The sequence below is a fragment of the Heteronotia binoei genome, chromosome 15 (genome assembly GCF_032191835.1).
Source record: "Heteronotia binoei isolate CCM8104 ecotype False Entrance Well chromosome 15, APGP_CSIRO_Hbin_v1, whole genome shotgun sequence".
In the NCBI taxonomy this organism is placed as follows: domain Eukaryota; kingdom Metazoa; phylum Chordata; class Lepidosauria; order Squamata; family Gekkonidae; genus Heteronotia; species Heteronotia binoei.
Genome location: NC_083237.1, coordinates 22,829,078 through 22,856,160, shown reverse-complemented (window position 1 = coordinate 22,856,160; position 27,083 = coordinate 22,829,078). Strand labels below are relative to the sequence as shown.

The 27,083-nt window shown below is 48.9% G+C and overlaps 3 protein-coding genes across 3 annotated transcripts in view; 2 read left to right on the top strand and 1 right to left on the bottom strand.

The window, feature by feature from the left end:
- Positions 1 to 10,012: 10,012 nt before the first annotated feature.
- On the top strand, positions 10,013 to 14,820 carry LOC132584845 (zymogen granule membrane protein 16-like). Its single transcript, XM_060256786.1, has 3 exons — positions 10,013 to 10,091; positions 14,132 to 14,267; positions 14,510 to 14,820. Exons 1-3 carry the CDS (start codon positions 10,037 to 10,039, stop codon positions 14,811 to 14,813), a joined length of 495 nt encoding a protein of 164 aa, XP_060112769.1. The 5' UTR covers positions 10,013 to 10,036; the 3' UTR covers positions 14,814 to 14,820.
- A 2,008-nt stretch (positions 14,821 to 16,828) lies between these two features.
- LOC132584840 (uncharacterized) lies at positions 16,829 to 24,691 on the top strand. The gene is made up of 7 exons (XM_060256783.1): positions 16,829 to 17,619; positions 19,456 to 19,537; positions 19,955 to 19,978; positions 20,203 to 20,265; positions 21,085 to 21,349; positions 22,678 to 22,828; positions 24,012 to 24,691. The coding sequence occupies exons 1-7, from the start codon at positions 17,128 to 17,130 to the stop codon at positions 24,420 to 24,422; spliced, it is 1,488 nt and encodes a 495-aa protein (XP_060112766.1). The 5' UTR covers positions 16,829 to 17,127; the 3' UTR covers positions 24,423 to 24,691.
- THOC6 (THO complex subunit 6) overlaps positions 24,692 to 27,083 on the bottom strand; it is a 9,870-nt gene continuing 7,478 nt past the window's right edge. The window contains exon 13 of the mRNA XM_060256784.1: positions 24,692 to 25,635. Within this exon, the coding sequence (XP_060112767.1) occupies positions 25,552 to 25,635 (84 nt within the window). The 3' untranslated portion in view covers positions 24,692 to 25,551. The remainder of the gene's footprint in view (positions 25,636 to 27,083) is intronic.

Below are 27,083 nucleotides of genomic sequence, written 5' to 3'. Positions count from 1 at the left end.
AGTACATTATTTAGAAGAATCTGACTTTTCCCAACAGTTAAACCACATTGACACAGAGAGCAAGTTTCTTAAAAGCCACTGGCAGCCTTTCTAAAATTACTAGCAGACCTACACATAGAAAGGCTTGAAGATGATGGGGGGGGGGCTAATCTTTTTGTTTGCAAAAACATTTCCGTCTGGTTACCTGGAAACAATTTTGGCTCACTACAGGCGAGCAGGTTGCTTTCAAGCCTTTGTACAGAGACAACAACAATCAGTAAATGTTTCCTGTTCTCACACGGTGAGGCCACACAGACAGAGCGAATTTGGCTGCAGAAGGAATAAATGTGGAAATCTTTAAAATCCAATTTTGGAAAAGGAGGGGGGGGAACGGGTGAGGGAGCCTGCAAAGGAGAAAGAGAAGATTAAAGAGACGGAAACCAGAAGATGAGAAAGCCCAGACGGATCAGCTCATGGGGAAGGAATGTGTGGGGCCGAGCAATGGACGGTGGAAGCAACCCAGCCGGAACCAGAGAATGAATCACAGGTTGAGGAAGAGGAGAGTCCGAGAAAGAATCAGAGGCGGAGAGGGAACCCCGGCTCGGACCCTGCCTGCCCTTCTGGAGCCCACCTGCCCATTTCTCAAGGCTGTGACACCCCATAATTTGAACTGCCAAGAAACCCCCCCCCCCCTTCTTCAGGGGGGAGAGTTTGGAAGTCCTGACCTGTCAATTTCTGGCCTCCCTCCCCCGTGCCACTTGCTAGTCAAAAGAATTAATTTCAGACATTCCAAGGGCTTGGAGCCAAAAGGGAAAAAAAATCTAAAAGGAACCGAGGATTGTTTGAACGGCGTGTGAGTCAGACAGGAAGCAAAGGGGGTGGAAGACAAACCAGTTCTGGAGTGGAAGGTGGGGGGAGGCAGCCAAGTTTTCTCTTGTGCCCTTACCGCTTTCGCATGGCAGGCAGACAGGAATTCAACCAGTGAAGTTCCCCCCCACACACACACACACACTGCACAAGGGGAGGCAGGGAATATCCTTTTTTGTCATGAGTTCACGATTATCAAAAGAGCCTCGTGGTGCAAAGTGTTAAAGCTGCAGTACTGCAGTCCTAAGTCACTACCTGAGCTGGATCCCCAGCGGAAGCTGGGTTTTCAGATAGCCGGCTCGAGGTTGACTCAGCCTTCCATCCTTCCGAGGTCAGTTAAATGAGTACCCAGCTTGCTGGGGGGAAAGTGTAGATGACTGGGAAGGCAATGGCAAACCACCCCATAAAAAGCCTGCCGTGAAAACGTTGTGAAAGCAACATCACCCCAGAGTCAGAGACGACTGGTGCTTGCACAGGGGACCTTTCCTTTCCTTCACGGTTATCAGCTCTGGCAAGCTGCTCCAAGCCTTTCCCCAGCCCTGGCGTGGCCCACCTGATGGAATGTCGTAGCCCTGCAATGTCCATGAAGCCCTGTGCGCCTTTAGGGGAAAGCGCTTTGTCAAATTTTATTTCATTATGATTTTCTTTTTTCTTTTTGGCAGCTCCAAAAGCCACTGGGGATGCTACTGATTTTTTCCTGGCAGATCTCATGTGGGAGGAGACGCTTCAGCTCCTTAGTGGGATGCAAGCATTACCAAAGATCCCAGTATCTTTGCCATGTACTATTCTCACAGAAAGCTTCGATCGAGGGTTCTGTTTTGTAGCGTTTAGTTCCATAAATGTTGCCAACCAGTAAGGGTGATGTGATGATCGCTACATGCACCAGATGAAGAGGGATCTAGTCCACAAGAACTTTTGCTGGAATAAATTCCTGAGACTCTGGTTTATTTCCATGACAGCAAACCAACCTGGCTCTCCCTATGGAACTCACGGTCTCTGTGGGTGCTGCCAGCTTCGAAAGACAGGATTTCTTCCTACCCCATCCTCGCTGCCATCAAATTGTGATGAACTTCTCAGGGGTGGAGGGGATAGCCACCACCATATAAGCCAGGGGTCTCCAAACTTTTTGAGCCTGCAGGCATCTTTGAGATTCTGAGACAGCATGGTGGGTAGGAAAGGGGATGCCAGCCTCCAGGTGGGAGAACGCTGGCTATGGGCAAGGGATGGAGAGGCAGAGTTGTCAAATTCAGGTTGGGAAACTCCTGGAGATAATGGGATGGAGACTCAGGAGGATAGGGGCCTCAGTGGGGTCACAGTGTCACAGAATCTACCCTCCAAAGCAGCCATTTTCCCCAGGGTCTCTGTAGTCTGGAAATAAACTGTAATTCTGGGGGATCTCCAGGTCCCACCTGGAGGCTGGCATCCCTAAAGGTGGCATCTGGGGATCACCCAGAATTGCAGCTCATCTCTAGACTGCAGAGATCAGCTTCCCCAGGAAAAAATGGGTGCTTTGGACAGTGGACTCTGTGACACTGTACCCAGTACCAGCCCTAGGGCGCTAGCCATATGGGGGCACCGAATTCGGCGCGCCCCCATGTGACTTGGTGAGTTTATTAGTGCAGGGGGGAGGGCCACCAGAAGTTAGCTTTGACTAGGGTGGCAGACAGTTTAGGGCCAGCCCTGGTTTGGCGGGTGCTATGTTGAGGGCCCCCGCTAGAGACCCACAGAAATTTCCATCCACCTGCCACAATACAATTTCCCGCCTACCCCATTGTTCCCAGTGGGAAATTCACACACTCACAACTAAAACTGGGCTCAAGGGGCCTGAATATAGCTGGGCCTGAATATAACCCACCCAATCTTGAATCAATCACTGAGGTAAAACAGATATAAGATTGTTTCTGTTTAAAACTAAAGGAACCATTTATTTTGAGGTAAATATTAACAGTGAATTAGGAGATGTGCATTGTTAGGTTTTGCTCCATCCATGCCTCAGGGAAAGCAGCTCCCAGCCTGGTTTGTATCCTCCCACTTCAGTGGGCTGTTTTCAGGAGAATGGTTTTGAAGATGAAGTATTGGAAGGAATGGTGCCAAACAAATATGAATTCATATGAGATCTTTCAGGAGGAAGACAGTATAGCTCATTCCTGTCAGAACTCAGAAGCTTGGATGGGAGACTTCCAAGGAAGACTCTACAGAAGAAGGCAACGGTTAACCCTTTCTGCTTCTCATCTGCTTTGAAAGCCTTTTGCTGGGCCCACCAGGAGTCCGTTGCAACTTGACAGTCCACACAGACATATAAGCATTTTTAACTGTTGCTGGAATTTGGGTTGTCAGATCCTGGCGCCAAGTGAATAGCTTAGGAATGGCAGGTGAAGATGTCCAGGTGCACCTTAAAGACTAACCACAGTTGTTTCATCCTGAGTTTTCCTGAGGCAGATCTTCCTTCTTCAAAGGCTTCGATTTCCTCTTCACAGCATCTGAGGAAGAGAACTCTAACTCGCAAAAGCTCATGCCAAAATAAAACGTCTTTAATCTTTAAGATGTCATCCTGGGCTTTTTTTGCTACCACATTCTAACACGGCTAACTCTCTGCAATTTTGATAAAGATGTCTCAGAAACAATGTCTAAACATGCTCACTTTAAACATAATGAGAAAGAACATCCTGACCTTTCACGGTAATTAGCAACAATTGACTGCATCAATGAACTCCTCGACGTATGTTGACATCCGCTGTGTGGGTGTTACGTGCCCTCAAGTCACTGCTGACTTATGATGATCCTATGAATTAATGGCAACCCTGGATAGCCCAGGACAGCCCACTCTCATCAGATCTCAGAAACTGAGCAGTATTTGGATGGGAGACCACCAAGGATGTCCAGGGTTGCTACACAGAGGAAGGCAATGCCTCTCACTAGCCTTGAAAACCCCCACTAGGGGTCACCAGAAGTCAGTGGTGATTTAAGGACACCTCCCAGCACCATACTGTTTGGGACATTATTCTAATTCAGCCCTGAACTGGGTAGCCAGGCTAGCCTGATCTTGTCAGAAAGAAAAGGAAGAAAAGGAGATTGGATTTGTATCCCGACCTTCACTTGGAGTCTCAGAGCAGCTTCCAATCTCCTTTCCCTTCCCCTTCCTACAAGAGGCACCCTGTGAAGTGGGTGGAGTTGAGAGAGCTCCAAGACAGCTGCTCTTGAGAGAACAGCTCTGAGAGAACTCATGACTGATCCAAGGCCCCACCAGCAGGTGCATGTGAAGGAGAGGGGAATCAAACCTGGTTCTCCCATATTAGAATCTGTATTCTTAACCACTACACCAAACTGGCTAAGCAGAGTTGGCTCTGGCTAGTATTTGGATGGGAGACCTCCACATAATACCAGGCGTGCGATACAGAGATACAGGCCAACCGCCTCTGACTGTCCCTTGCCTTGAAAACCCACCAAGGGTCGCCATAAATCAGCTGTGACTCAATGGAACATTCCTCCACCACCATAAATCCATGACCCCCAAAATGTTCTATCATTGACAGGTTTGCCCAGGTCTTGCAAACAGATGGAACATTTTAAACTTCATTTTATGCATGTACTTCTTAAATCTTGTAACGCTGTTTTGTTTGGCATTTACAATGCTGTGAAGTCTTGTGTGGGCCCACAAGCATCATGGAGTGATGTTTTCGCAAGCCCAGTCCTCAATGAAGGCACAGGAACATGCCCCGGGTGTGTTTTGCCAGCCAATCTAATAGTGTACTGTACAAACCATCATGCTCTGTAAAATTCCATGTGTCCATGTGTGCCAGTGTACTGCTAAAGCAAATCAGCTGGTAAGCCTACTTACTGTGCCCCCTCTCTGTGTTCCCAGGGGGCCTCTGGCCATTGCAAAGAATTTGGCTTCTTTCCGTCCTCCCTGGGAAATTCTCTTTGTAAAAGCATCCTTGGCACCTCCTCACAATACAGAAGCAATCTGTGTTGCCCAGCTTAGCCAGAGTTTATCAGAGCTCGAAAGCTAAGCAGAGCCATTTCCGGTTGGTACTTGGATGGGAGACCACCAAGGAAGCCTGGAGTTGCTATGCAGAGGCAGGCAATGGCAAATCACCTTTGACAGTCTCTTACCTGGAACACGCCGACCAACAAGTCTCTATGAGTCCCTTGCAACCTGGTCGTCTTCATGATGCAGCACATGCGCCTCCTCGTGGCTAAAGAGGGGAAAACATGGATGTCACTTTTCCCCCAGCAGGGCTCCTCTTGACTCTAACAGATGAACAACACAGAGTTTATTTATTTTTTATTTATTACTTTTCATTTATATCCCGCCCTCTCCGCAAGCGGACTCAGGGCGGCCCACACCACCACAAAACAATCAATCCAATAAAACATATAAAACCATAATTTACATATCAACTTTAAAACCATTCTATAGCGCTATTTCAATCCAGTATAGGCGGTATTGACTTCTTAACTATGATCAGACCCACCGGTGTCCGGTGGCAGCCCTTTTTCAATTAGACCACAAAAGCCTGTTTAAACAGTTCGGTCTTACAGGCCCTGCGGAACGCAGACAAATCCCGCAGGGCCCTTATAGCTTCTGGGAGGGTGTTCCAAAGTTCTGGCGCTGCCACCGAAAAAGCCCTGGATCTCGTTACACATAGCCTGGCTTCTTTTGGGCCAGGGGCAGACAACAGATTTTTTGTCCCTGATCGCAGTGCTCTCTGGGGGATATATGGGGAAAGGCGGTCCCATAGATAGGCAGGTTCCTGACCATAGAGGGCTTTAAAGGTTAATACCAACACCTTGAAGCGAACTCGGAATACAACAGGCAACCAGTGCAGCTCTCTCAGCATTGGCTGAATGTGCTCCCGTCGTGGCAGCCCCATTAGCAGCCGTGCCGCAGCGTTCTGCACTAGCTGTAGTCTCCGGGTTAGCGTCAAGGGTAGCCCCATGTAGAGAGCATTACAGTGATCTATTCTTGAGGTGACCGTAGCATGGATTACCCTCGCTAAGTCGTTGCGCTCCAGGTAAGGGGCCAGCTGCCGCGCTTGCCGAAGATGAAAGAAGGCAGATCTAACAGTGGCTGCCACCTGAGCCTCCATTGTAAGGGAGGACTCAAGGAGCACGCCTAAGCTCTTGACCTTAGGGACCGGTATCAATGGTACCCCGTCAAGGGCCGGCAGCTGGATCTCTCTCCCCGGACCGCCCCGACCCAGGTAGAGAATCTCCGTCTTCGTCGGATTCAATTTCAGCCGATTCAGTCTGAGCCAAAAGGCCACGGCTTGTAACGCCAGGTCTAGATTTTCCAGGGTACAGTCAGACTGGCTACCCATCAATAGATAGAGCTGGGTGTCATCCGCATATTGATGGCAACCCAGTCCGTACCTCCTGACAATCTGGGCAAGGGGGCGCATATAGATATTAAATAGCATCGGGGATAGGACCGCTCCCTGCGGCACCCCACAGCTAAGAGAGTGCCTCTGGGATGCTTCCTCCCCTATCACCACCCTTTGTCCCCGATCTTGGAGAAAGGAGGTCAGCCACTGTAAGGCCAGTCCCTGAATCCCCACATCGGCAAGGCGGCTAGTCAGTAGCTGATGGTCAACCGTGTCAAAAGCGGCTGACAGATCTAATAACAACAGCACTGCGGAACCGCCATGGTCCAGATGTCGCATAAGGTCATCTATGAGGGCGACCAGAACTGTCTCCGTCCCGTGACCTGGCCGGAAGCCGGACTGGAATGGATCCAGTGCGGAAGTGTCCTCCAGGAATCCTTGCAGCTGAATCGCTACCGCCCGCTCTATGACCTTGCCCAGAAAGGGAAGGTTTGACACCGGTCGATAGTTCGCCAATATGGCCGGGTCTGCTGATGGTTTTTTAAAGAGGGGACAGACCACTGCCTCTTTAAGAGGTGTGGGAAAGATCCCTTCAATCAGGGACCTGTTGATAATGTCCTGTAGTGGTTCACGCAGCCACGTTTGGCTAGCCTTTATAAGCCAAGACGGGCACGGATCTAACCTACAGGTCGTAGGGTGCACAGCTGCAAGGATCCTGTCGACTTCCTCCAGACTGAGTGGGCCGAAGGAGTACAACAAAGCAAGAGTCAAGTTCACCTTTAAGAACAACGTTTTATTCAGAATGTAAGCTTTTGTGTGCTAGAAGAAGCAGACTTCATCAGACAATAGGATGGAATGGCAAGCAATCCTAAATATAGAGAAAGTGGGCAGTGAGTTAGTATGTAGTCATGGAAATGTTTTTTAGCAGATTAAAAGAGTCACGGCATTTTCCCCCCAGGGGAACTGATCTCTGTCATCTGGAGATCAGTTGAAATCCCGGGAGATCTCCAGCCCGTACCTGGAAGTTCACGAGCCTAACATATAGATATTGCATGATGAAGTTTTGCCTGTTGAAATTCAGCTTGTTATTACAGGCAGCTGGAAGAAAATGGCTGCAGGAATCCACAGGAGCGATTGTAAAAGATGGCACAGATTTGCCATTGCCAGATTAAGCCTACTTTAGGCTAACTGTAAATAGTAAATACAAACAGAGAAAAGGGCAGGTTCAGCAGCAGCGACAGCCCAATTTTATGGTGTTTGCTGCCACCCTGTGGCATTTCTGCTCCTCTGCAAAATTTCAACAGGGGTATTTTTGTCGCGGAGGGTTGCATGTGATAATTGGCCTTTAATAATCCTTCTGGTGAAGGCAGTTATTGGGCCGTAAACTCCACCCACTTGTGGAGGGGGATGTGTCACAGTTTCCAGCCTTCTGTTGCTCCCATGTGTGTGTGAACTTCTTTCAAGCAGCTTCCAAGCGACTACGACCCGATGAATTTAATGACCTTCAAAATGTCCAGTCCTTGAGAGCCTTGCTAAGGTCTTGCAAACGGTGGCTTCCTTTACAGAGTCCATCCGTCTCACATTGGCCCTTCCTGTTTTCCTACTGCCTTCAATTTCTCCTACCACTATTATCTTTTCCAGTGACTCTTGTCTTCTCATTATGTGAACCAAGGCTGAACGCCTCAGTTTAGTAAAGTTAACTTCTAAGGAGAGTTGAGGTTTGATTTGGTCTAGAACCACTGATTTGTCATTTTGACAGTCCACAGTACTCCTAAAGCTCTCCTTCAACGCTGCATTTCAAAGGAATCGATTCTGTTTTGTCAGTTTTCTTCATTGTCCATTGCTCCTCTTGGGGGAGAGGGCATAGCTCGGAGTGGTAAAATATTTGCTTGGCAGGCAGAAGGTCCCAGGTTCAATCCCCAAAATCTCTAGCTGAAAGGATCAGGTAGCAAGTGATGTGGAAGATGTGTGTGTGTGTGATCTGAATACTGACTTTGATGGACCAGTGATCTGATTTAGTATAAGGCAACTGTGTGTCTATGTGTAAAAAGGTGCAAGCACTGAGTTGTTACCGACCCATGAGGTGACGTCCCATCTCAATGTTTTCTTGGCAGACTTTTTACAGGGTGGTTTGCCATTGCCTTCCCCAGTCATCTACATTTTACCCCCAGCAAGCCGGGTATGTGTACCTTTAGCAAAAATTACACTTTTCCCCATCATTTTACCTTGGTGCAGTGGGAGGGGGTGGGAAGGAATCCCTGCTGTTTCAGGATGCCAGTTTCAGTTAAAGGCACAGAAGAAAGGCCAGTGGAAGAACAACTGGTGGGTTACTATAGCTGGCCCCTTGTAGAGGGCTGTCTTTCCCCCAGTCTCATTCCTGCACCTTTTAGCAGCTGACTGACATAAAGAAATGCAGCCAACAAAACGCCCTCGAAAAACTTGGGGCTGTGATCTCAGACTGATGTTCTACCTGAATAGTTCTCTTTTTGACTTGCAAGGACTTGCAGGAGTTACCCACATTTTCACCCCCTCCCCACAGGTCGAAAACATAACAGTGGGATCTTTTGCCCAGTTGGTTATGACTTCTGGATCCGAATGCTCCTCTTTGAACGTTGCCCAGGAGTATGAAATATTAGACCACAATAGAAGGACTGTTAGTTTGCCCCTTGCCAATGACAGGTAAGATGATAACCCTTCCCCCAAAAGTTACCGAGTCTGCTGCCCGACCAATCGGAGCCACTTTCTCAAAGACAAGGGCCGTGTTTCCTTTGGGAGCTATCAGTACTGAAAGCAGCCCTTTTGATTAGCTGAAACACTTTCCTGTACCTCCCGAAACAACAGGCGCCCCAGGGAAAGACCTCTCTGATTTGTGCTTTGATTGCCAGATGCATTCCCTCAGGAAGGTAAGTAAGATTGTGGTGCTGCAGAAACAGGGTACTCAAAAGGAAGACAGCCTTTCCCTTTCGTACCCTTAGAAGCTCACTGATTCCCAAATCTTGAGAAGCAGAAGACACTTATTGCTTCCAAGGAAAACAATCCTGAATGTAAGGTGATCCTCTTCCAAAAAAGGATATACCCAAAACATGTTTTAGTATTGGACATAACTGTAACTTGCATGCAGATTTAAGACAACTGCCTTTCTGTGGCATACCTGGGGGGAGGGACTTAGTCTTACATTTAAGTAAATACTTTCCTGACTATGAGGGGAGAGGGAATCAAGACTGTTCTGAAAGGAATCTAGTTTTCGCTTTCAAACGCTGCGTTATTGATAAGCGGCTGAAAGCGTTTATGGGGCTTTTTTTGTGATTCTTTAGCTTTGTTTTTAGAACTCTTATGCCTGTAGCTTTTATGCCGGCACCTTAAAGCCAAATGACATAGCCAAAATTCAAACATTTACAATCCCAAGTATTACCTGCCCCCAGGGGTTTTTTTGTCGCACCCGATGTAGTCAATCCTCCTGGAGCTTACAGTAGGCCCTGTGCTAAGAGTCCTGTAAGCTCTTGGAGGATTGGCTACATTGGGGTGTGTGGCCTAATATGCAAAGGAGTTCCTGCAACAAAGAAAGCCCTGTGTTACCCCCAATAACTAAGAATTATATTTAAGCATCATTTATGAGAAGGGAAATTGTCCCATTGCTGCTCCCCAATCTGGATTTGGTAAGACCTTGGATGAGTGTTGTACCTTTCATTATAGCAAAACAGACATTCCTCTTTCCTTATCCTGAAGTACTTCTGGTTTAGCAACTGGCTGCCATTACGGAGTCAAGGGAAGACAGGATATTTCAGTTGCTTTGTTTTCTGAATAATGGGGAAGGCCCCTCTTAACTGTTTTGTCACCTTCAGAGCCACCGTACGTCACCCTCCAAGATGCTGACACTGCTTCTCCTGTCATTCCTCTGTGCAGGAGCATCTGATGTTTCAGGTAAGGAGCACAGAAGGGGCATCTGCCACCAGGGCCGGCCCTGCCACTTAGGGTTGCCAATTCCAATTCAAGAAATATCTGGGGACTTTGGGGGTGGAGCCAGGAGACATTGGGGTGGAGCCAGGAATAAGGGTGTGACGAGCATAATTGAACTCCAAGGGAGTTCTGGCCATCACATTTAAAGGAACCACACACCTTTTTAAATGTCTTCCTTCCATAGGAAATAATGAAGGATAGGGGCACCTTCTTTTGGGGCTCATAGAATGGGACCCCTGGTCCAATCGTTTTGAAACTTGGGAGATACCTTGGGGACAGTCACTAGATACTATACTGAAAATTTGGTGCCTCTACCTCAAAAAACAGCTCCCCCAGAACCCCCGAAACCTCCAGATCAATTCCCCATTATACCCTATGAGAATCAATCTCCACATAGAGAATAATGCTCAGCAGACGTGTCCCCCCACCCCCCATTTCTGACGACTCTGACGGGGATGCTGCCAACTTCTTCAAAGTAACACAGACACACCATCCCAAGAGGAAGCCTTTCAATCAGCGACTGAAGCCTCCGGAGGTAGAAACGCACATGGTCCAGACTCCCCGAGGAGATGCCACCCAGCAGCCAGAGTGGATGCAAGGACTACAAGTCCCAGCATGCACCTCGTGAAGGGAGGCCGGACTGGAGCGAATAGCAGTCCGGCGGTGGGCGGGTCTTTGTGACTCGGAGGAAGGGAGAAGCCTGAAGCCAGGCAGGGAAAGAGACACTGCGCCGTTCCACCACCCCCACTATCAGATTTTTAGAGAACGGGGGATTAGGCTGCTAATTCAGGGGTCCCCCAGCAGGGCGGGGGGGTTGGAAAGCCTACTGCCACTAGGCAAACTAGATGATCACCGGCTTTCTGGGAGCACCAGATTGGGTGCCCCGATGTGCCTTGGTGACTTTATCAGTGGGGGGGGGGCACCAAAAATTAGCCTTACCTAGGGTGCCAGACATTCTAGGGCAGGGGCGGCCAAACTTGCTTAATGTAAGAGCCATGTGAAATGAATGTCCTGTGTTTGAGAGCTGCAAAAGAAGAATGTCAGGTGTTTTAGAGAGGAAGGAAGAAGAATTGCAGATTTATACCCCGCCCTTCTCTCTGAATCAGAGACTCAGAGTGGCTTACAATCTCCTATATCTTCTCCCCCCACAACAGACACCCTGTGAGGTGGGTGGGGCTGAGAGGGCTCTCACAGCAGCTGCCCTTTCAAGGACAACCTCTGCCAGAGTTATGGCTGACCAAAGGCCATTCCAGCAAGTGCAAGTGGAGGAGTGGGGAAACAAACCCGGTTCTCCCAGATAAGAGTCCGCACACTTAACCACTACACCAAACTGGAAGGAAGGAAGGCAGGCAGGCAGTCAGGCAGGAGAGGTGAAAAGAAAGCAACCAGCCGCCAGTTGTCTTGGCTTGGATAAGTGATTTAAAGAGAGAAATGCCTTCTCGGAGCTGGCCAACAAGGCAGTGGGGGCTTTGAGAGGCAAACAATATGTGCGAAAGAGTGACATGTGGCTCCCAAGCTGGAGTTTGGCCACTCCTGCTCTAGGGCCAGCCTTGACTGCCACAAAACATGCAAACCGGTGAAGCTCCCTTTATTGAGTCAGACAATTGGTCTATGTAGCCCAGTGCAGTCAACCGGCAGCGCCCTTCCAAAGTCTCGGGCAGGGCTTTCCCATCACCAGCAACCCCAAATCTTTTAAACTGTATGTGCTCTCCCCTCTGGGCTCTGGCCCCTCCATAAAGTGCAATGTGCATCAAGGGAACAAGAACCCTCCTAGCAAGGTCATGACCGTTTGCAACCTGGAGCACTGGAGTGTGCATCCGAAGCAAGGATTGCATGAGTGTGCAACATCTTTCAGGCCCCCTAAGACCAGTAAGGAATACCCAGAGGCCAACATACAAATATTCAATAGGCCTAGTTGAAGAATGGGGCACCAGCAGCTCTGGGCTCGAGCCTAGACGGATGTCGTATACCACTAGTCCTCCGTTTGGTGCCCGTGGGTGCCATGACACTCACCAACACCTTATTGGCTCTTGCCAAGTGGAAAGGGGGTGGGGACAGAGGTGGCTTTTGCCTGGTGCAACTTCTGATTGGTCAGTGGAGATTGGACTGGATGTGCAGATTAAAATGACATTGACTTGGCAGCAGCTGCCACCACCACATTCTGTTCTGTCTCCCATTCCTTTCTTCCAGTGCATTTTTAAAATTACTCCTCACCTGCATTAGATTTCCCCTGGGAGTGTGTTGGCTCCCACAGCAGCCTATTCATACTGCTGTCCCTCACACACACACTGACTTTTGCAGCAACTCAGATCTACAGAAAGTAGCCCAGCAGGAACTCATTTGCATATTCAGCCACACCCCTGACATTACCATTGTTTCACACAGGGCTTTTTTGTAGAAAAAGCCCAGCAGGAACTCAGTTGCATACTACTAGGCCACACCCCCTGACACCAAGCCGGCCAGAACTGTGTTCCTGCTCAAAAAAAGCCCTGGTAGCAGGAGAGGTTTCTATCTTATGATACATATCGCCCCTTTCTGGCATATCCACATGAAGCCACTGTGAACAGCACAGCTTTCATATGATTGCCAACAGCTTCCAGTGGAACTACAGCCAGTTTGGTTAAGAGCAGTGGACTCTAATCTGAGAGAACCGGGTTTGATTCCCCCCTCCTCCTCCACATGCAGTCAGCTGGGTGAATTTGAGTCAGTCACAGTCCTCTCAGAGCTCTCTCAGCCCCACCTACCTCACAAAGGTGTCTGTTGTGGGGAGAGGAAGGGAAGGAGATTGTAAGCTGCTCTGAGACTCCCAGTGAAGAGCAGGGTATCAATCGAACTCTCCTCCTCCTCCTAGAATTTAAATTCATCTGCAGACATCAGAGGTCAGCTCACCTGGAGAAAATGGCTGCTTTGCAGGGGGGACTGCATGCTATCTTATATTGCTAAGGTCTTCCCGCAAACCCTGCTCTCCGTGGGCTTCACTCCCCCAAATCTCCAGGAATTTCCCAAACTGGAGTTGACAACCCTATGGGAGGAGGGCTCCTCTGATGGCAAGACATTAAAAAAGTGGCTGGCAGGCAGGCCTGGTTCATGCCAGCAGTCACTCCCAGGCACCGGATTAAGTAATTACCGCTTATTAAAGTACTTTTCATAGTTTAGCATTGACGTCGGTAGGAAGTATCCCCCCCTGCCCTCCAAGTACCCTTAGGCAGTGCCCCACAACATCTCTGGACATGGGCCCAAGAGAAAGAAACTTCCGGAAGGCAGCTTTACAGAGAAGCCACAGATCCAATTCTGTCATTGTGCAACAACTTTTAAAGATTAATATATATACGGCCAGTCACAGGCAGCAAAAGCAGGCGAAAAAGGATGTGTTAGAGAAGGGGTGTCAAACATTTGGCCCAGGGGCCGAATCAGGCCTCCAGAGGGCTCCTATCAGGCCCCTGAGCAACTGGCTGTCATCTGCTTCCTTCTCCCTCTCTCTTGCTTCCTTCTCCATCACAGCTTCCTTTGTCAGGCTTGCACAGGAGCTACAGAGGAAGATGGGGGGGGGGGTAAGGCAGAGTTTGCTTTGCCAGGGTCTCTCCATCACACAGCAGACCTACTGAGCAAAGCTTCTCTTCCTTCTATTGGCTGAGGCGCCTCCCCCGCCTGGGGAAGGAAGGAAAGAGCCAGAGCTTCCTCTGCCCAGTTCCCTGGATCCCATGGGAAAAATACAAAGAAAGCATCTTTAAGACCAATGAGTGCTAATGTTTTAATCATGTTTTAAGTTTTTTTTAAAAAAAAAACCCTTTAATTGTGTTTGTGTCCTTTATAAAGTTTATATCTCTGCAACCTAATCTTAAACAGGTACACACATGGCCCAGCCTAACAAGGTCTCATTTATGTCAGATCCGGTCCTCACAACAAACTAGTTTGACACTCCTGTTAAGTTAGAGTCTACTCAGGAGAGAGAGAGAGAGCTGCAGATGACTGAATAACCGGCAGTCTTCCCTCTATGAATCCAGCCCAGGCAAGGACCTCTGCCTCTTACTCTGGAGAATTTGGAAGTGACGCCGGGAGCCATTTTGACCAATCGGATCATGAGCCGGAGGGTCCCATTACAGGCTTGAGGATAAGATCTAATGACAGATATATTGTAAGGTAAGACCTTGGAGGGCGCATATGTCAGGACCCTCCAGAAGAGGGGTGGTTGGGAGTTATGGTCACTGGTACCCAGGAGGACTGATGGGGCAGACAGAGGGTTAGTCAACGGTAGAAAGAGCCAGAGCCAATGATAAGTAAAGCCCACCAATTCTGGTTTTGTCCCTATCCCTCTCCATTGTGATACTAGAACCAAAAGAAAGCTGCCCGAAATCACATCATCTTTTCCTTTACTCACTTAGCATCCAGGTTCGCTATGGAGACTCCTGGTCCAACACTGAAGGAGGCCTGGTGGGCAGCCCAGCCAACGTCCGGCTCTTCCTCGGAGAGGGGATCATCCAGGTCTTGGGCCGTTTTGGAAGCCACGTGGAATATCTCGCCCTCCGCACCAACCAAGGCCGCATCTTTGCCTTTGGACCCAGCTTCGGCCCAGGGACCTTCTTTACTGCAGAGCCTTCATTCCCAAACATGGTTTTGCGTTCTGTCAGCGGCCGTTCAGGGTCTTCAGTCGATGCCATCGGGTTCCACTGGGACATGGAACCATAAATTGCAAGGACATCATCTTCCTTCTCCGTGCCCCACTCCTAGTAGTCACCAAAATCCTATTATCATTGTCCCTTCAATCAAATAAAAATAATGAGTCAATAAAATAACCCAAATTAAACAAGGGATGGCCCTTCCTGTCTTCATTGTAGGGATATAGGAAAGAAGACGAATCTAGTAGTATAGAGAATAGGAACTGGTGCCCTTATAATACAGCCGTCAATTCATCTAGCTCAGTATTGATCCTGACAGCATTTTTGGAACATTGAGAAAAGGCAGTGGGCATCACAACATAACGGCTGCCACGTGGAGCGGGACGAATCGTAAAATGGCTGCCCTGCACGCTTCAGCCAATGACAAACAGCAAGGAGGTTCCACAAAACATTTCAAGGTTCCAAGCCAAGCATCAGTCTAGGGTGGAGGCTGTCATTTCATTGTGGGTTTTGTAAATCACCTCCTGCTCTAAGGAGGGGGAAGAAAGCCAGGATTTTGCTTTGAGTAAGAATCAATACAATTCTTGATACAAATAACGCATTTTTAAAAGGCATGGCTTTTTTGTAGCAGGAACTCCTTTGCATATTAGGCCACACACCCCTGATGTAGCCAATCCTCCTGGAGCTTACAGTAAGCCCTGTATTAAGAGCCCTCTAAGCTCTTGGAGGATAGGCTACATCAGGGGTGTGTGGCCCAATATGCAAAGAGTTCCTGCTGCAAAAAAAGCCCTGTAAAACAGGGGTGTCGAACTCATTTGTTATGAGGGCCAGTTCTGACATAAATGAGAGCTTGTTGAGCCGGGCCATGTCTGCCCGGGCCATGTGCGTACCTATTTAAGATCAGGTAGCAGAGGCATAAACTTCATAAAGGACACAGACAAACACAATTAGATTTTTAAGAAAAAAAACTTAAAACATGCTTGAAACAGCACTCGCTCTTAAAGGTGCTTTCTCTGTATTTCTCCCATGGGATTCAGGGAACTGGGCAAAGGAAGCTCTGGTTCTTTCCTTCCTTTTCCAGGGGACCAGGAGGGGGAGATTCAATCAACAGAAGGAAAAGAGGCTTGGCTCAATAACTCCACTGTGCGATTGAGAGAGCCTGGCAAAGCAAACTCTGCCTCCCCCCTTCCTCCCCAAGGGAGGAGCCTCAGCCAATGGAGAAAACAGAGGTTTTGCTCTGTAGCTCCTGTGCGATTGATCAAGCCTTGCAAAGCAAGCTGTTATGCAGAAGAAGGCAAGAGAGAGAGAGAAGGAAGCAGATAGCAGCCAGTGCTCGTGGGCCTGATAGGAGCCCTCTGGGGGCCTGATTCAGCCCCCGGGCCGCATGTGTGACACCAGTGTTCCCACTAAGCTGAGTTAGAGTGAGCTAGCTCACAGATTTTTAGCCTCCAGCTCACACATTTTTGTCTTAGCTCAGGAAGGATGACCCCAGAGCACACTGATTTATGCAGCAGCTCCAGAACTTTAATGCCAGTAGCTCACAAAGTAAAATTTCTGCTCACAAGACTGCAGCTTAGAGGAAACATTGCTTGACACCCCTGTGTTAAAAGGTGATTCTTGATGCAATTAACATTTTAAATGATAAATTTCAAAAAGGTGATTAATCCACAGACAACAAAATAGTGCAGTCCATTCTGTGACCTCTTTCTGTGCCACACGGGGATCAGAGCCAAGTTTCAGCTGCTCACATGGGAAATAGCCGGCTCCGGCTGCTTTAATTAGCGTTGCCAACTCTGAACTGGGAAAGTCCTGAGGATTTAGGGGTGAAGCCTGTAGAGGGCAGGTTGGGAGGGGGAGAGGGAAGTCAGCAGGGTATAACGCCAGGGAGTCCACCCTCCAAAGCAGCCATTACCTCGAAGGGGACAAATCTCTGTAATTCCAGGAGATCTCCGGGCCCCACCTGGAGGTTGGCAACCTGCTCTCCACCACACACACACACACACACACACACACACCCTACCTCAAAGGCAGGGAAGGCTAAACTGCTTTCCCTTTCCATAAAAGATCCTGAGGAAATCCAGGAACAGCTCCCATTGCTGCCAGAAGGGTTGTTTGGATTCTCCTTTTTAACTTCCTGGTATTTATCAGAGGAGCAGCAGGGAAGATCTTCTGGAATCCGCGCCTTTCCTTTGCCTGTCACCAGCTGAGCACTTTGCAAAAACTTCCCTGCTGGGGTTTTTCCAAGCAGCTGGCAAAGCTGAAAGACTCAGTGACTAAACGGCCTGGGGAGGAGGGGTTGACCGAGAGGGAAAGCGAAAGTGGAGAGGAAGCAGAGCCAGAGAAAAACAAAGCCGAACAAGAAGGCTTTTCAGGGGACCACTAACATGAGCGGGGAGTCAGAGAGACGTCTGCAGCAGTTCTATGCCAGCCACGTCTTCCTTTCTGGGGACAAGGACCAGACAGTGCAAGAGGCTTTCTCCACAGTGGAGACCTTGGTGGACTCGATAGTGAAATGGGCTTACCAGTCCAGTACCGGGTTGTACCCCCAAAGCCCCATCTCGGTGGGCAGCTACAGGGAAGGACTTCATCTCCAGCCAGAAGACGGGTCCACCAATTTTGACTTCCTCATCCCAGTAAGATTTAACCCGAAGCTGGCCCTTGTAAGTGGGGAGCTCGCCAAACAGCCAAGCCACCTGGAACAGAGGCTTCCGACCTACATGTTCCATGACGAGGGGGTGCCCCTACACCGCTGGGGCACCAAAATACTCGTGGATCTGGAGGCTGTGGAAGAGGCGCACGTGAAAGTCTACTGTCATAACCAAAAAGCGTGGCTGGAGGATGACAACATCGACTTGGACGAACTGGACGAGTACCAGGTGGGTTTCCCAAATGCTATTGAGAACTTTTGCCTGTATGTTAGAGGCTTCCCAGGTGACTGCTACAGGGAAATGTGCACACTGGGACAGATGGTGTCCATCTTGGTACATGAAAATGAGTGGCAGATGCCCATCAATGATAGGTGCAGTGAGATAAGCATGCATTTGTCACACTGAATGAGACCTACTGCAAGTCTGTTTTGTTTTGTTCAAGAGATTGCTCTGGAGAAGGCCCTCAGGAATGAATCACTTCTCCTTCATGCACCAGCTGCTTCCATTCTGCCTGCAGCTGATGCGATTTTTTTACACATATATGCCTAATGTAGTTTAGTTTAAGTGCAAATTGAAAATATAAAAGAGCAAACAAGTGAGGATAAACAGTATGAGAACTAAACATTTGCAAATGCACCCTTGGTGAGGAGCCGGGACTGCAACTCTGGCTGGGGGTGGGGGGGGGTCACTATGCAATGTGTGAAAAGGCCCTTAAAAGACCCAGGTGCAAATTCCAGGTCACTCTTGACATAAGTGAGACACCCTTCCCTTTCTCAGCCAGCGGTGTATGACTACAACAGATGCATACTACCTATCCTCCTATCCCCACCACAACAAATGCACTCACCTGAGCAGGGTCTTCTGCAGGTGCCACCCTGCCAGCAGGCAAGATCAACAAGTGCCCATACATGCTCATTCTCTGTCGTGCCCCCTCCTCTGGAATAGCCTGCCTAAAGCGGCCAGGAAGGCTCCCCCACTTTTGGCAAATGATAACTGTTTGGGAGGACATTTTTTAAATGAAGGAACAGGGATGCATTGTAACAGAATGACCCAGGTGGGCAGCCGTGTTGGTCTGAAGCAGCAGAACAAAGTTTTGAGTCCAGTGGCACCTTGAAGAAGACTGCAGATTTATACCCCGCCCTTTTCTCTGAATCAGAGACTCAGAGCGGCTTACAATCTCCTTTATCTTCTCCCCCCACAACAGGCACCCTGTGAGGTGGGTGGGGCTGAGAGGGCTCTAACAGCAGCTGCCCTTTCAAGGACAACCTCTGCCAGAGCTATGGCTGACCCAAGGCCATTTCAGCAGCTGTAAGTGGAGGTGTGGGGAATCTAACCCGGTTCTCCCAGATAAGAGTCTGCACACTTAACCACTACACCAAACCAACAGAAGTTTTATTCAAGGTGTAAGCTTTCATGTGCAGGTGCATGAGGAAGTGTGCTTGCACATGGAAGCTTATACCTTTGGTCTTAAAGGTACCACTGGAGTCTGGCTTTGTTCTTATAACAGAACGATTCAGGAAGATGTTTCAGCGGAGAGAAAATGAGACTGTGTGGACAATACTCGTGCCTTGTATTATCTGTTGCTGTATGTTTTTATCTTGCTCTCATTGTATTATAATTTCTGCTTCTGTCGTGCCAGTCTTGCACTGTTTAACATTGAAACCTTTTTTCAGATTTCTACAATCCTAGTTCTATTCAATCATTTTTTAGATGTCTCCTTATCCTATCAACTGGAATGAGTTTTATTTCGTAATTTCTTTTTTTTGCGGGGGGGGGGGGGGGAAGACTGTCAATAACATAAATAAATATGCTGGAGCAACCCCTGCTTGAGCCTAAGTGGGCTGCACCAGGCCTCACCCCATGCAGATGTGCTGCAAGACATCTAACCTTCCTCCTATAGCTGGCTGGGAGGCTGCAGAGTTCCTGTGACCCGCCTGGGAGAGACTCTTTCCTGGCCAGGACACTGCAGTCACCGCAGACATTGCCCTCCCCTCCCCGGTCTGTATGCTGCACCCCCCTTCGCTTTTGGAACTCTTTCTAACTCCCCACCCTTCTCTTTACCAGGAGAGCCTCAAACACCACAACCTAGACCCCGTCCAAACCCTGACAAACTTCCACCGCTACGTTGAAATTGCTTTGGATCCAGGTACATTCCTCCACGGAGAAATCCCTTGGCACTTACTGCAGCGTATCCTTCTAAAATGAATACTCGAAGGGTAAACTCTGCAATTCCTGTTACTGCTCTCTCCCTGTGGCACAATTCCAGGGAAAGCCCATGCTTAGGGATATTTTTGCTCCAGGTAGACCCCACTTCCCACCAAGAGATATTCAAATCACAGCCTTTGTTTGAATGGGGTTCCCAGGCTTATAACCATTGAACTGCAGTCAAAAAAAATCCAGTAGCCTTCTACTATTCTACATAGAAAAACTGCACCTATTGAATTTCTGTCCAATGCATAATGGTCTAAAGGCACAAGGGGGGGGAAATAGATTGGGGATAAATTCACCAGCTGCCAATTATTTAAACCATTTTCTCATGTTTCTCTCTTTCACCCTCTCCCAGCGTACTCACACCCTCTGCAAAATGGTAAGTGTAAAACAATTTTTAAGAGATTCCATCTCCCCCCCACTCCCACACACACACACTGGGATAATAAACTATGTTGGGGGAAGGGCAGAAAGGGAGCCCTTTAGGCTGGAGGAGGTCTCCAGATGCCTGTTCCTCATCTGGGGAGGTGGGTTATACAGTCAACACTAAACATCAAATTAGTTTGAGTTCTAACATGATGCTGGTTTTCTGTCATTCGTTAGATCCAGTTTTCCAACAAAGGCTCCGTCCCCCCAAAGTGCCCACCATCGTCCCCTGGATGAGACGTGAGTTTTACGCCCCCCCCCAGCAGTTGAGAATCATCTCATAATGAAGTGGCCAGTTTTAAAAAGGTATTTTCAATCACATTAGCTGTGGAAGCAGAAAGAGAGGATGGGGTCTACTGAGGGTTGCCCAGGTAGGTAACAAAAAGCTCACCACAGGGGTGCCACACTGCTGAGGGCAGCCCCCACAAAAGATTGCCTAAACGGGTCCCCTGATGCAACATTAGGTAGTAGTAAGGCGGTGCTGTTCAGCCTAGTTTTTAGACCCTGGCAGATGTTTTCTCTGACACTTGTGCTGGGCCTGATATGTGGCCACTATACATGCAGCTGCCTTATACGGAATGACACGCTTAGTCCGTCAAGGTCAGTATTGTCTACTTAGACTGGCAGCAGCCCTCCAGGCTCTCAGGCTGAGGCCTTTCCCATCACCTACAAACTAATCCTTAATTGGAGATGGCAGGGATTGAACCAGGGACCTTCTGCATCCCAAGCAGATGCTCTGCCTCTTGAGCCATTGGCCCTCCCTTACTGCTTTTGACTGTGCTGCCAGGGTCGTCGCCACCCCCACAAAAAAGCAGGAAATAAAAGCTGGGGGGCGGGGAGAGACAGTGAGAGGGCTTCTAGCGTCCTGGCTCCACAAGTGGACCTCCTGTTGGCACCTGGGTTTTTTGGCCACTGTGTGACAGTTTTGGACTGAATGGGCCACTGGCTTGATCCAACATGGCTTCTCTTGTATTCTTAAGAATGCTTAGAAATGCCATCAGTAGCTAAGGATCTTTTGCCACTCCTTACTGGTGTGATGTTTTGTCTGATTTCCTAAAGAGAATGCCCAGCTAGAGGTCCTGAATCCAGCCAGTCCAGCCATCCAGCTGTACCTCCTCGCAGGGCTTGAGGCAGTGTCCGTGAAGCTGGTGCCTGCCATCCAGGGGGCCATCAAGCTCTCCAACCAGTGGCTGAGGGAAGACCTGACCCACCTCTCTGATTGGTGGGGTGGGGACCTGACCAATGAGAAGAGAAGCTTCCTCCGGAAAGTGGCTGTCCTGCAGGAAGTTGGGCCGGAGTTGGTAGCCAAGGGGGGATTTTGGAGGTAATGACAAACTAATTGATTTAGGAAGATGGATTGGGAAGGGGGTGATGATGATGATGAGGGGCTGGTGCTAAAGAAAATCTGGCAGGGAAAGCAGAGCCTTGTATGATTACAGAATTTGAATATGACTTTTTTGTTCTTCATGTTTTGCTTTTGAAATCTGACTTAAAAGGATTCTTTTGATAAAAGTTTCATTCAGATACAAGTCAAGCAATTTTATATTATCTTCCAAATTTTGGTACCTGAAACCCTGCTTGTTGTAAAATTCCCTCATCCGAATGCTGCCTGGTACACCCATTCCTAGTTGGATGAGAAATCCTGCAGCCTTTCCTCCCTGTCTGGAGCCACTCATTGGGCAGGGGGCAGACTGAGCTACCCCCTCTGATGCTGAGCAGCTGAGACACCCTGTTTGCCACAAGAAAAGCAGGGCAGGGGGAATGGATCCTAGCTTGCTGGATAACAGACAGGTGCTGCAGCTGAGTGCCTGGATTACAAATGGTTTGGACCTGAAGAGCAATAACATCTGTGCCTGAGGTTAAATTCTGATTGCAAGCTGAATGCAAGGGTTGGAGGAACTAACTCCTCTCCACATTAAATTGCAAGCACAGCATCAGTGCATCTACTTAAAAGGTGATGGTACCTTTTCCCTTAATTCTGCCAGAGTCGAGTGGGGGCTGTCTGATGCAGGGATAACCCCCACGGTCCCAGCATTCATATGAACACTGCTGGGTACTTATGCAAAGGTTATGCCTAAGGGGAAAGAGCCCTCATTCACAATTCACACCCTCTTCACAGACAGGAAAATATTGCCACTAACCCAGGCAATGAAATCATAGATGCATACCATAGAGCAGGGGTGGCCAAACTTGCTTAACGTAAGAGCCACATAGAATAAATGTCAAATGTTTGAGGGAAGGAAGGAAGGAAATAGGAGGGGGGAGGAGAAAGAAAGCAACTTTCACTTTAAATGCATTATCCAAGCTGCTGGCTTGGAGAAGTGATGTGAAGAGACAAAAGCCTTCTCCAAGCCAGCCGGTGGGGTAGTGGGGGCTTTGAGAGCCACACAATATGAGCCACAGTTTGGCCATCCCTGCCAGTTTTCTACTGGTCTTTTTCTATACAGGCATCTATTATTCTCTGGTTTAGAGATGCCACGCAGACAAGCTGTTCAAGGCATAGGAGGACCACCTTCACTTAAGAGGGGGACTGGGTTCTTGCCTACCTTCTGAACATCAAGATCTCATTAAACTAAAGTGACACAAAACAGCGAAGCGCTGCCAGGAAGAATGCAGAAGGTTCCCTGACTCGTCTCTTCACTCTGTGCCTAGGCTCTCCTTCAGCCACCCTGAGACTGAACTTCTAAAGGATGTGGATGCTGACGGGGGACAGAGACGGGCAGCTCTGAGGCTTCTGAAGCTTGTCAACAATACAAGATGGAAGCCAGAATACGGCAAACTCTTGTCTTCCTACCACCTCAAGGTGAATCTGCAGAGCAGGCCTACCATGCAGGGGCTGGGGGTAGTTCAAACAATCCTTTATTTGACCTCTCGTGCTGGGCAACCTGGTAATCTCTTTCAGCTAAAACAAAAGCAGGTTTCTAGCCCTCAAGAAAGCATGGAAATGCGGGGGGGGGGGGGGTTGGACAAATGACTGATGCAAGTGCAGTGCTTGCTGACAGATGTGAGAAGGCAGCTCCCCCCATCGATACTTTTCAAAATGACCAACCAGCAGTATCCCCCACCAGCTCCCACCCATTCATTCCATACTCTTTTTCTCTCACCCTCCCCTCCATTGCTGTCCGAGAAACAGCTCTTGGAGAACAGCTCTTCCTCAGGAGGTGGTGGGTTCTCTTTCCTTGGAAGTTTTTAAAGAGAGGCGTGATGACCACCTGACATCAACGCTGATTCCGTGAACATAGGCAGATCATGAGAGGGATCGCGGGAAGGGTTGCATCGGTGCTCAGTTCTCATGGCCCTTTCTTTACACGCTCAGGGAAATGCCGATCAGCACTTTGGGGTCCAGCAGCAATCTGTCTCCAGGCCAGTTTGGCCAGGGATCCTGGGAGGGGGGTGTTGCTTGTTTTTTTGCCACCTTCTGTGGTTACTGGGAGTGTTGGGGGGGGAGGTATCTGAATTCCCTGCATTGTGCAGGGGGTTGGACTAGATGAAGAAGAAGACTGCAGATTTATATCCCACCCTTCTCAGAGCGGCTCACAATCTCCTTTACCTTCCTCCCCCACAACAGACACCCTGTGAGGTGGGTGGGGCTGGAGAGGACTCTCACAGCAGCTGCCCTTTCAAGGACAACCTCTGCCAGAGCTATGGCTGACCCAAGGCCATTCCAGCAGGTGCAAGTGGAGGAGTGGGGAATCAAACCCGGTTCTCCCAGATAAGACCCTGGAGGTCCCTTCCCACTCTATGATCCTAATGCTAGCAGCTGACCATTTGATCGCTGACCATATGATCGCCTTCCTCTCAGTCTCCCCAACTAGGAGCCTGTTGTCCACAGCCACTCCAGTTCCCTCCCCACAGTCACTGGCATAGATGCACACCCACCAAGCCCCCTAAGCTTCACTCAGACATTTGGAACTGGTGGGGCCTCCCCTGCCAGTGGTGACTGTGGGATCCTGCTAACATCTCCCCTCCTCTCCATTTTTTTGCAGACTCTCCTGCTGTGGTGCTGTGAAATCTACTACCAGAAGGCACACTGGGAGACGCTGCTGTCCTCAGTGCAGAATCTCTTGAAGGTCCTCATTCACACCCTTGCCAAAAGCAACCTGCCTCACTACTTCCTGCGGCCCGTCAACCTCTTTGGCAAGCGCTACAATTCCAACCCTGCCGTCTATGGGCCCTTAGCTTTGCAGGCCCTACGTTACGAAGCTGAAGCAATGTTGGCCGACGCTGTGGGATACCTACTTCTGGACGGCCAGCCAGGGGTCCGCGGTGTCAGTGAAGATGCTGAGAAGATGGCAGCTCTCCAGGAGTTTAAAGATAAGCATCGGGAAGATCTGAAGAAGCTTAAGAAGATGGAGGAGGAACACATGTACGAGGAGGTGGAAGTGGGTGAGGGATGAGGGCTGTAGCCCCAAGCAAAAGCTTAGAAGTCCGAGCAACCGTGCTGAAGTTCAGAACTGGCCATTCTGTCATTAACTTTTCCAAGGTTTTGAGGACCACGCTGTTTTCTTTGAGAGGTTTCCGGCCCTCATGGTTACAGAAGGAAAAAACCTGAACCCGTGCAAGTAAACACAGAAACAGAAACAAAGTGGCTTCCAGCACTCTTGCCACTGCCTCTAGGTGCATTGAAAACGCATCAATTACACAATAAAAGTTGCTTGTAATCACATTTCAGTTGAGATAGGTTTAATGCATTCCTTTCTATGGTACATAGTGATAAGTGAGTATGCTCACTGAGCACAAGTTGGAAAGTTTAAAAAAAAAAGGAAAGAAAGAAAATGGAGAAGGGAAAGGACCTTATTCAGACCATCTAAACTAACCATAGTGGGAGGAGAGTCTTGCAATTTATTCCCCTTTTAGAATTCAAGATGCCATAAATTTTTAAGAGCTCTGGTTCTTTTGAAATGATAAGAGTCCTGGGAAAGGGGGTGTTACTGAGAATTGGAAGAAAAACACTCGCTCTAATCCTGATTAACTGCATACCTTCGGGTCTCTTTGATCTGCAAAAGGCTGTTCCGTAGTTTATAAAAGTCTCGGAATAGGTAATGAAAACAGGGTTGGGAAACTCATGTTGAAAGCCACATATTCTTCCAGCCAGCACTGAAGGGCAAGGTAAATATCCCTCCCGCTGTACTATTCAGATATAGGTCTACGTGTGCACCTGGGCACCTAGACCCCACCCCTCACCAATCAGCACCAGAAGGCAAGGGGATTAAATGCAAGATTGCCAAATTTGCAGTTTGGGTGAGCAAAAAAGCTTTGCACTGTTGATTGCAGAAGGGGAGGCAATCCTGGGTGTGACATATACTGGCTGAATTTTATTGGCATCCAAATTTCATGAAATTTGCACCCCGGGACGCATGATGAGAACGAGAGTTCCTCCTAATGGGGCAGCACAGATAGGGGATGCTCGCCAAAAGCAGCTAATCCCAAGGAGATGGATTTACCTAGGTAATCCCTGTTCTCATATGAGAGCAGAAAAGAGATTTAACTAAGGAAAAAGACACAGAGAAGGAACAGGAGGGAGCGCTAGGCGAAGGCGAGGGAAAAGGCCCGGTAACTGAAGTTGGTGAAGACATCGATCCGGTGGCTGCTTCCAGCCGCAGTCAGCACCTGACGGGAGAGAGCAGGGGATGGGGTGAGCTAAGGGTGTGCAGGATCCCACCTCCACACAGCTTCCAGCCTTGTTTCCTGCAACTCTCTTGTTTTATCATGCCTGTTCAGCCTCCAGTTCTCATCGGACAGAACTAGCATCAGGGCCAGCCCTAGACTATCTGGCACCCTAGGCAAGGCTAACTTCTGGCACACGCCCACCCACCCTGCATTGATAACATCACCGAGTCACAAGGGTGCGCCCAATTCAGTGCCCCTAGAAGACTGGCACCCTAGGCAATCACCTAGTTTGCCTAGTGACAGGGCCAGACCTGACTAGCATTCCCAAACGTGTGAAGGTGTCCCCTGTGGAAAAGCAGAGATGAGCACCCTTTGGCTTGTGAAGGTTTCTTATTATCAGAATCCTGGGTCCTGCCTACTGAAGAAAAAATGCTCCATTCCCAGAATTCTACTCACCGCAGTGTCTCTCAATGTCTTTACACCAGGGATTCTCAACCTTTTTCACCCTGTGGGACACCTTTGAAAGGTTGACAATGTGTAACAGGCTCAGCTGCTAAAACGGCTGCTGCAGAAGGCGGAGCCAGCCGTACAATGGCTGCTGCCGCTCATCTTCCCCTCACATGGTGAAGATCTCTGGGCCAGGGTAGCAAATGCTGCCAAAGCAACAATTTTAAAGAATCTGCCCAGCCAGGGCTTTTTTTTGCAGCAGGAACTCCTTTGCATATTAGGCCACACACCCCTGATGCAGCCAATCCTTCAAAAGCTTACAGAGCTCTTAGTGCAGAGCCTACTGTAAGCTCCAGGAGCCTGCTACAAAAAAAGTCCTATGCCCAGCCAATCAGAAGACTAGCTGGGCAAAAGCCCCACCTACTTTCTAAAATGCTTGGTGGGTGCCAGGAAAAGCGCTACCAGGCACCAAGGATGTGGTCCTCTGCTTTACACTCTCTGCATGCAAGCTCATGCACCACTGAGAGTGAAAACTTGCCATCCATTTTCCAGACACTCTTGGTTCTTATCCTTGGAAGCACCACTTGCATTCTGATTCTGCCAAATCTAGGCCCCCAACCCATTCAGAGCTCCCTTCCTTGTGAGAAACCCAGTCTCCAAGCCTTAGAGCAGGTGTCAAACATGTGGCCTGGGGGCCAAATCAGGCCCCCGAGCAACTGGCTCTTGTCTGCTTCCTTCTCCCTCTCTCTGGCTTCCTTCTGCATCTCAGTTTGCTTTACAAGGCTTGCTCAATCACACAGAAGCTACAGAGCAAAACCTCAATATTCTCCATTGGTTGAGGTTCCTCTCCCTCCTGATCCCCTGGGGAGGGAGGGAAAGAGCCAGAGCTTCCTTTGCCCAGTTCCCTGGATCCCATGGGGAAATACAAAGAAAGCTCCTTTCAGACCAACATGTTAACGTTTTAAGCATGTTTTAAGGTTAGTTTTTTTAAAAAAATCTTT

Excerpts from the sequence above, each read along its gene's own strand:
- LOC132584845 (XM_060256786.1), top strand. The coding sequence starts at position 10,037 with ATGCTGACACTGCTTCTCCTGTCATTCCTCTGTGCAGGAGCATCTGAT. Across the intron at positions 10,092-14,131 it reads AGGAGCATCTGATGTTTCAG|CCCAGGCAAGGACCTCTGCC; the intron begins GTAAGGAGCACA and ends CTATGAATCCAG. Across the intron at positions 14,268-14,509 it reads AATGACAGATATATTGTAAG|CATCCAGGTTCGCTATGGAG; the intron begins GTAAGACCTTGG and ends TTACTCACTTAG.
- LOC132584840 (XM_060256783.1), top strand. The coding sequence starts at position 17,128 with ATGAGCGGGGAGTCAGAGAGACGTCTGCAGCAGTTCTATGCCAGCCAC. Across the intron at positions 21,350-22,677 it reads GCCAAGGGGGGATTTTGGAG|GCTCTCCTTCAGCCACCCTG; the intron begins GTAATGACAAAC and ends CTCTGTGCCTAG. Across the intron at positions 22,829-24,011 it reads TGTCTTCCTACCACCTCAAG|ACTCTCCTGCTGTGGTGCTG; the intron begins GTGAATCTGCAG and ends ATTTTTTTGCAG.